The 8,300-nt window shown below is 41.2% G+C and overlaps 1 protein-coding gene across 6 annotated transcripts in view; it reads right to left on the bottom strand.

The window, feature by feature from the left end:
* The window catches only part of CHRNB4 (cholinergic receptor nicotinic beta 4 subunit), a 30,968-nt gene continuing 22,668 nt past the window's right edge, over positions 1–8,300 (bottom strand). For all 6 annotated transcript variants that reach the window (XM_048867811.2, XM_075132991.1, XM_048867812.2 and 3 more), the window contains 2 exons: positions 3,035–4,007; positions 1–664 (listed from right to left, as the gene is read on the bottom strand). In XM_048867811.2, the coding sequence (XP_048723768.1) occupies positions 524–664; positions 3,035–4,007 (1,114 nt within the window). In that variant the 3' untranslated portion in view covers positions 1–523. The remainder of the gene's footprint in view (positions 665–3,034; positions 4,008–8,300) is intronic.

The following is an 8,300-nucleotide window of genomic DNA, read 5'->3' as shown; positions in this document are numbered from 1 at the left end:
CCAATGAACAGAGGGTATAAATATGTTTATTTATCATATATTGAGTTGGGCTCCATAAACCAAACACAGAGTTTTTTGATGCATTTAAGGAAATAAATACTGTAGCAATTGTTTCTCTTGAAACAGCAAAATTGTGCAATGTGAACTGCAGGATCTTATGGAAACACAATGTCTTTCCCAAAGTGGCATAAGTAAATGCCATTTTAATAATGATCCTGGTGCACTCTGAGGAAAACTGGTAAGTTGTAGAAATAAATAAATTTCTCTGTAAAATTTTTAAACATATTAAAAAAAGAGCCAATATTTAATCAAAAGTAATGAAATTAAAAAAGAAAAGATTGTCTTCTAGAAAATTCCTAACATCATGTTAATACAGCAGGCCAAATTCTGCTCTCAGTTCACCAGTGTAAATCCAGACTAACTCAACTGACTTCAATGGCATCACTTTGGATTTACACCAGTGGAACTGGGAGCAAAATCACGTGCAGCATCTGTGTAAACATTTTACAGTTTTAAATGAGAGTTAAGGGCTCACAGCAGCAGAGTGGTTTTGAAAAAGGGGCTGGAGAAATAGCCCAGCAGTCCCAAGGACACAAACAAAGATGAATATCCAGAGAAACAGTCTGTCCACTACCATGGCAACATACTTCCAATCTTCAATGACCTGGAAGAAAAAGTCAGTTAAAGATACATAGCAATTTACCATGTTCATCTCCATCTCTTTTGTTGATGCTCAATGTTTGTAGTTTGTATATGAAAATAAGAGAAAACAATTCTTAAGGTTCAGGATCACCACAGGGGTCAGGAAGGAATTTTCCCTCATATACTGTCCTGAACAGTTGGTGAATGACACTAAATAGTTTACACCTTGCTCTGAAGCAGCAGGTATTGATCACTACTGAATGCTTGGTGCCAGACAGGATGGATCCTCAGCATAATCCAGTAAGCTCCTGTGTGTGAATTGTAATTTGCTGATACTATTCATCCCAATTAATAACGATGAACAATACTTACTGCTTTTAAGAAAATAATTCTGTAGTTGATCTTGATTCTCAGTATGCAAGTGTTTTAATACATGTTAGCACTGCTGGTTGTACTCAAATCCCTGTCCAGTGTAGATGAGATCCTGGTCCCATTGAAGTCACAATGGGAGTTGTGCGATTGATTTTAATGGAGCCAGGATTTTACCTCCTATCTTGACATACACTACAGTGACTACAGGCATACTAGTGAGTTGTAAAGGGAAAGTGTTAATCTTTTTTATCACTTTTTTATTTTTTCCTTTATAATTGACTCTAGTTACACATGGGAATTCTTCCTCTTAACAACTTCACAGTACTTCCCAATTGACTCCTGCCTTGTATTAGACCATTACATATTTCCCCCCCAATGAACACATGTACCTCCCATTGCTGTTAATGGGTGTTGTTACATGCTTCTGAGAAGAGAATATACTGTAGGTACATGAACAGTCACTATCAGAGCATGATACTAATGGAAAAAGCGGAGACTAGAATTATGAATCTAGAAAACAATGGTTTGTTTAAGTTAATGTCAGAGGACCTGTGTGCAGAAAGCATTAAATTAATGTCTAACTTACAATACCTTGGAAAATTGCTCTTTAGTCTAGGGTGAGGACAGGGAATTTGTGAATCATAGGACTGGAAGGGACCTTGCAAGGTCGTCTAGTCCAGTACTCTGCACTCATTTTTTAATATCCAGTATAAGTTCTTTACAAAAGCACAGATAGTATTGAAACACTTTTTCAGCATTGTGAGGCCTATGCTTGTTTAAGCTTAAGGCTATATTTACAGATTTAGCATCTGATCTTTCTTTTTTCTGTTGACCAGTAACTAGTTCCTTGAAAATGCAAGAAAGTCACCAGTGTGGCTTCATGTGGGATTCCTGCAAGATCTGAAGGGGAAAAGGAGCCAGGCTTTCAGACTACTTGACCTGTATAGTAAAAGGAGAGGAGGAGGACAGAGCAGTAATGGAGAATTTAAGACTAGATTGGGAGCTGGGGCAGAGGAGGGTCACGTAGGAAATTTTTCATGGATGCGGGGTGGGTGTTGGGGAAAGTCATGGGTGTTCATCTGAGCCTTCTGAGTTTTGCTGAACATTATTCAATGGATACTTATATGAACTTTAATGTACTAGCTAGTGTAATGTGTCTCTACAGGATGGGAGCAGAACTGCTCGAATGTGTGTCCGAGGTCCTATACTGCTCATAGCTGATGGAGAGTCTCCGTTTGCTCAAGTGGAAGAAGCCTCAGCTTTTGTGGTATGAATATTGTGGTTCTATCTACACTCTTGCCAGACAGTGCTGAATGATCTTGGGAGGAAACATAATGACCACCATGTGTCAACCAACCAAACAGGGTATGGAGAGCTAATTGATAGTGCTCCAAAATAATCCAAATAATTTTAATCCAAAATAATAGCGTTCCTAGAAAGGGTTTGTGCCAATCAAACTAAATCCATTTCTAAACCCATTTAGTTAAACTACTTTATGTAGCCCAGCTCTAAGTAACTTACTCTAGCAGAACGCAGCCATGGTCATGGCTGACTTACCTGCAGTCCCTTCATTATGGGCCCAGTTATATGGTGTTTCCTCTGAACAGGTATTGAATGTTAACCCTCTCCCTGCCACACACTATCTGTGGTCTCTACACCCCATTACCTTGCTGATGTAAAAACACAGTTTGTTTAACGTTAACTCATCTCCATCTCCCTCTGCCCCAAAGCAATAAACATGTTCTATTTGTGGGGACTGAGATTCTTGTCTGGCACACTGCTTTTTAGAACAATATCCACTTTATCAAGTTGTTATTCATAGGAAATTTATAGGAAAATAAACTTATTACTAAACAGTGATTGACTATGAAAATTATAGCTAGGATCTCTATAAAAATTAACACTAAGGAAGATTGTTGGGTTCTTATTTCCCTTCTGAAGAAGAATACACTTATTTGAGACATCAAAGGAAAGAAAACTGGGGTTTGGAAAGATGGGAATGATTTCTCCTGTTACTTACACTTTGGTCATTGTCCTCACTTTTCATGTGGTCTGCTATAAAACTGACTCCATCAATTGCTTCTTGGACTTCTGGAGAAAACTTCATTGAAGATCTTAACCTAAAATCTTGATGGCCACTGATGTTATCCGGATTCTCAGTAACTTTCAAATCATATTTTTTGGCAGAGGCTGTGTTCACAAAGTAGGTGGAGTTTTTGTACAGGTTGGCTGGATCAGTGCATAGATTATCAGATTTATTCTTTCTGCGCTTGCTTAAGCTTTGTCTTGCAGAGGTATTCTCTGGGCGTTTCATGAACAGAAAAGTTGGAAGTTTATGAAGGAAAATCACCTTTACCCATGGGGGCATAGTGTGGGTGCTGGGAGATCTGTGATGGACATTCAGTACACAGACGCTGGTAACTATTGAGAATGTTACTAGTACCATTGTAAACATCAGGTACTTTCCAATCAGTGGAACATCCAGTGATGTTGGTGGGACAATTTTGGAGATCAGCAATAAGAACACAGTCAAGGCAAGCAGTACAGATATGCATAAGGTCATCTTTTCACCACAGTCTGAAGGCAAGTAGAACACCAGGATAGCCAATGATGTAATAAGCACACAGGGAATTATAAGATTGATGGTATAAAAAAGAGGTTTCCTTTTAATAATAAAGTCGTATGTCACATCAACATACTTTGGGTCTAAGGGGTTTACAGTCCTTCTTCCTGGAAGTGCTACAATATCCCATTCTCCACTTGGTCTAAAGTCATCCATGCTTGCCATGGAAGTTTTAAGTACCAAATCTATTTCTGTGTGATCATATGTCCAAGAGCGGAACTTCAGTGTGCAGTTTTGTTGATCAAATGGGAAATGCTTCACCTCAATCCTGCAGGCACTCTTGTAGATGGCTGGAGGCAACCAGAAAATGCTTCCATTGTTCTTTAAAATCACATTTGTATACACAGAAACTTCATATGTACCATCCGCGCTGAGGAAATGGGAGAAAAAACAAACAAATAGTGAAAAGACAAAAACAGCGAGGAGTCCTTGTGGCACCTTATAGACTAACAAATTTATTTGGGCATAAGCTTTCGTGGGCTAGAACCCACTTCATAAGATGCATGGAGTGGAAAATACAGTAGCAGGTATAAATACATGAAAAGATGGGAGTTCCCTTACCAAGTGTGAGGTCAGTCTAATGAGACAATTCAATTAACACTACTTCTTGTCAACTGTTTGAAATGGGCCACTCTCATTACCACTACAAAAGTTATTTTTCCTCCCTTGGTATCCTACGGGTAATTGAATTGTCTCGTTAGACTGACCTCACACTTGGTAAGGGAACTCCCATCTTTTCATGTATTTATACCTGCTCCTGTATTTTCCACTCCATGCATCTGATGAAGTGGGTTCTAGCCCACGAAAGCTTATGCCCAAATAAATTTGTTAGTCTCTAAGGTGCCACAAGGACGCCTTGTTGTTTTTGCTGATAACAGACTAACACGGCTACCACTCTGAAATCAGTGAAGAAACAGAATATGGGTTCAAAATACAGAAAAGGACAAACTACTACATTCTCAGCCTCCTCTACTGAATCCAAAAGGGGTCCCACTATCTCTGCTAGAATTAAACTTCTGTACCCTTTCAATGATAAAACCCATTTTCCAGGTATTTATAAGTTGACAATCAAAACTATGTATACATTTTTCAACCTGGGAATTAACACTTTTGCCAATAGTTAGACAATATCATTTATTAATGATAACGTGTATGTCTAGAGCCTGTTTCATCCAATAATCACGAAGTATTTTAAAAACAATTAATTATGCATTATTACCCCCATTGGGATGTGTAAAGAGATGTAAAGATAAGATAACCCATCACCAAAATACAGCCACCATTGCTTTGGAACACAGCCATTAACAGCACAAGGCAACTCTTCTGAACAGTTTTGAGCAGGAAGTGAAGAAGAATGCTATATTCAGTTGGGGATACAGGGGGAACATGGCAGAACGAATGCAATTACATGAGTTGTAATTTAGGCAGGATAATTGTGATTAAAGCTCCTGCTCTTACTAAAAGTGCCATGGGATTTTTAATGCCCACAAATTCTTAGTTTAGTTTCTCATCCAAAAGATTAAAACTGTACCAGAAGAGTGTCCTCCATCACCAGGGTGGGTAACTGGTTCAGTGGGAAGAGTGTTCCCTAAGTAATGGTGAACACCACTTCCTGCCATACTTCAATGCTCCTTGCAGAATCCTTGAACTAACAGCTTGATGCCACTTTGCATTGCTGTCCTAAAAAATATCATAAGTTAAGTGGCATGACTGCAAATAAATATTCCTGAAAGTATGATCAGGCTGAGATAGGTTTAACAAAAAAGGCTGTTAAGATCCCAAGATTATTTTGCTTAAATATGTCATCCACTCAGGCAGCACTTTTCCCCAAATACGTATTTGTTGATAAACTTAACTGATCCTGTTATTGAAAGACACCATGAGGCTAGAAAAGAGTAACTATTCATCACCTTATTTCTCTGTAAATTAACAAACACATGAATAAAAACTTGAGTAGGAAAATCATTTTTAATAAAACAGGGTTAGTCAGTTTTTAAAGTTAGATGAGAGTAAATATAGTAAGGGAGAAATTGTCTGAATTAGAGTACTCTTTATGTTTTTCCTTTTCCTTTTTATTAAAGAATATAAGGGGAAAAATACATAATTTAGAGGCCATCTATCGTCAGCAAAAAAAATCGGATTAAATTTACCACGGATGTAAATAGCTCCATTGACTTCAACTGAGTTGCACCTACTTTCTGAAGCAGAAATTATGCCATAATATTTAGAAATAGGCATAAGTAATTATTTGCTGTTAATAAAGCTCCTTGAAGAAGAAAAGAGCCATGTAAGTATTAACATTTTTCTTCTAAGTAAAGTGTGAAACAAATAAACAGCCAAATAAATTCTGCACATCAATACTGCGTGTGTGACACAGAGTATTGATGTGCAGAATATATGTATAATTAAAAAACTCTCCTAATCGGTTACAGTTTAAAGGTGCCAGTCTGACAATCCCAGAGAATAAAAATCAACTGAGACCATCAAAGCCATTTCATTTAGGTAATTAACAGCCACCAGAGGCAAGCATGTTTGAATCACTGACAGCATCTTGCTGGCTTCTCTGAATAGTTACTACAACTCCTGAGGAAGCTCGTAGAAGGAAGGTAATATGGATGGGGAGTGTTCAGCTGTTGTTACCTGCACTGGATGTGCCATGTTTGTCTTTCTTCCACAGGACAGAAGCGACTTTGTCTGTACAAAGTGCAAGCTGGTCTCCATATTGGAAGAGAAGGTTCAAGGTCTGGAGCAACAGATATCGACCCTGCGTTGCATAAGAGAAACGGAAGATTTCCTGGACAGACGTTAGGATATGCTTCTACAGACACAACGTTCTGAAGATTCAGAGCAGGCTGCACTGTGGGGACAGGAGGACGGTGAAGAAATTTGGCAGCATGTGACCTCCAGAAGAAGAAAGGGGAGTGTCCATGTACCAGCAACGCAGATACAGGTAAGTAACCATTTTCATGTTCTCTCCACAGGTACTAATGCGGAGAGTGGACTAGATGATACATCTGAGGGAAGGGAACAGAAGGAGACTCCGCTGATTGGAAGGCATGAGATGCACTGTCCTAGGGTTGGGGGTTCCACGATCACCACTCCCAAGAGAAGGAGGCGGGTGGTGGTGGTCGGGGACTCTCTCCCCTCAGGGGGACTGAGTCATCTATCTGCCACGCTGACCGGGAAAACCAAGAAGTCTGCTGCTTGCCAGGAGCTAGGATTTACGATGTGACGGAGAGACTGCCGAGACTCATCAAATCCTCGGATCGCTACCCATTCCTGCTTCTCCACGCGGGCACCACTGATACTGCCAAGCATGGCCTTGAGCAGATCACTGCAGACTACGTGGCTCTGGGAAGAAGGATAAAGGAGTTTGAGGTGCAAGTGGTCTTCTCGTCCATCCTCTCCATGGAAGGAAAAGGCCTGGGTAGAGACCGTCGAATCATGGAAGTCAACGAATGGCTATGCAGGTGGTGTCGGAGAGAAGGCTTTGGATTCTTTGACCATGGGATGGTGTTCCAAGAAGGAGGAGTGCTAGGCAGAGACGGGCTCTACCTAACAAAGAGAGGGAAGAGCATCTTCGCAAGCAGGCTGGCTAACCTAGTGAGGAGGGCTTTAAACTAGGTTCACCAGGGGAAGGAGACCGAAGCCCTGAGGTACGTGGGGAAGTGGGATACCGGGAGGAAGCACGAGCAGGAGCGTGCGAGAGGGCAGGGCTCCTGCCTCATACTGAGAAAGAGGGACGATCAGCGACTTATCTCAAGTGCCTATACACAAATGCAAGAAGCCTGGGAAACAAGCAGGGAGAACTGGAAGTCCTGGCACAGGCAAGGAATTATGATGTGACTGGAATAACAGAGACTTGGTGGGATAACTCACATGACTGGAGTACTGGAGGGCTCAACGGGTAGTGATCAATGGCTCCATGTCTAGTTGGCAGCCGGTATCAAGTGGAGTGCCCCAAGGGTCGGTCCTGGGGCCGGTTTTGTTCAATATCTTCATAAATGATCTGGAGGATGGTGTGGATTGCACTCTCAGCAAATTTGCGGATGATACTAAACTGGGAGGAGTGGTAGATATGCTGGAGGGGAGGGATAGGATACAGAAGGACCTAGACAAATTGGAGGATTGGGCCAAAAGAAATCTGATGAGGTTCAATAAGGATAAGTGCAGGGTCCTGCACTTAGGATGGAAGAATCCAATGCACCGCTACAGACTAGGGACTGAATGGCTAGGCAGCAGTTCTGCGGAAAAGGACCTAGGGGTGACAGTGGACGAGAAGCTGGATATGAGTCAGCAGTGTGCCCTTGTTGCCAAGAAGGCCAATGGCATTTTGGGATGTATAAGTAGGGGCATTGCCAGCAGATCGAGGGACGTGATCGTTCCCCTCTATTCGACATTGGTGAGGCCTCATCTGGAGTACTGTATCCAGTTTTGGGCCCCACACTACAAGAAGGATGTGGATAAATTGGAGAGAGTCCAGCGAAGGGCAACTAAAATGATTAGGGGTCTAGAACACATGACTTATGAGGAGAGGCTGAGGGAGCTGGGATTGTTTAGTCTGCAGAAGAGAAGAATGAGGGGGGATTTGATAGCTGCTTTCAACTACCTGAAAGGGGGTTCCAAAGAGGATGGCTCTAGACTGTTCTCAATGGTAGCAGAT

The sequence above is a fragment of the Caretta caretta genome, chromosome 10 (genome assembly GCF_965140235.1).
Source record: "Caretta caretta isolate rCarCar2 chromosome 10, rCarCar1.hap1, whole genome shotgun sequence".
NCBI classification, from domain to species: Eukaryota; Metazoa; Chordata; order Testudines; family Cheloniidae; genus Caretta; species Caretta caretta.
The sequence above is the reverse complement of the archived record's forward strand: the minus strand, read 5'-3'. Positions and strand labels throughout refer to the sequence as shown.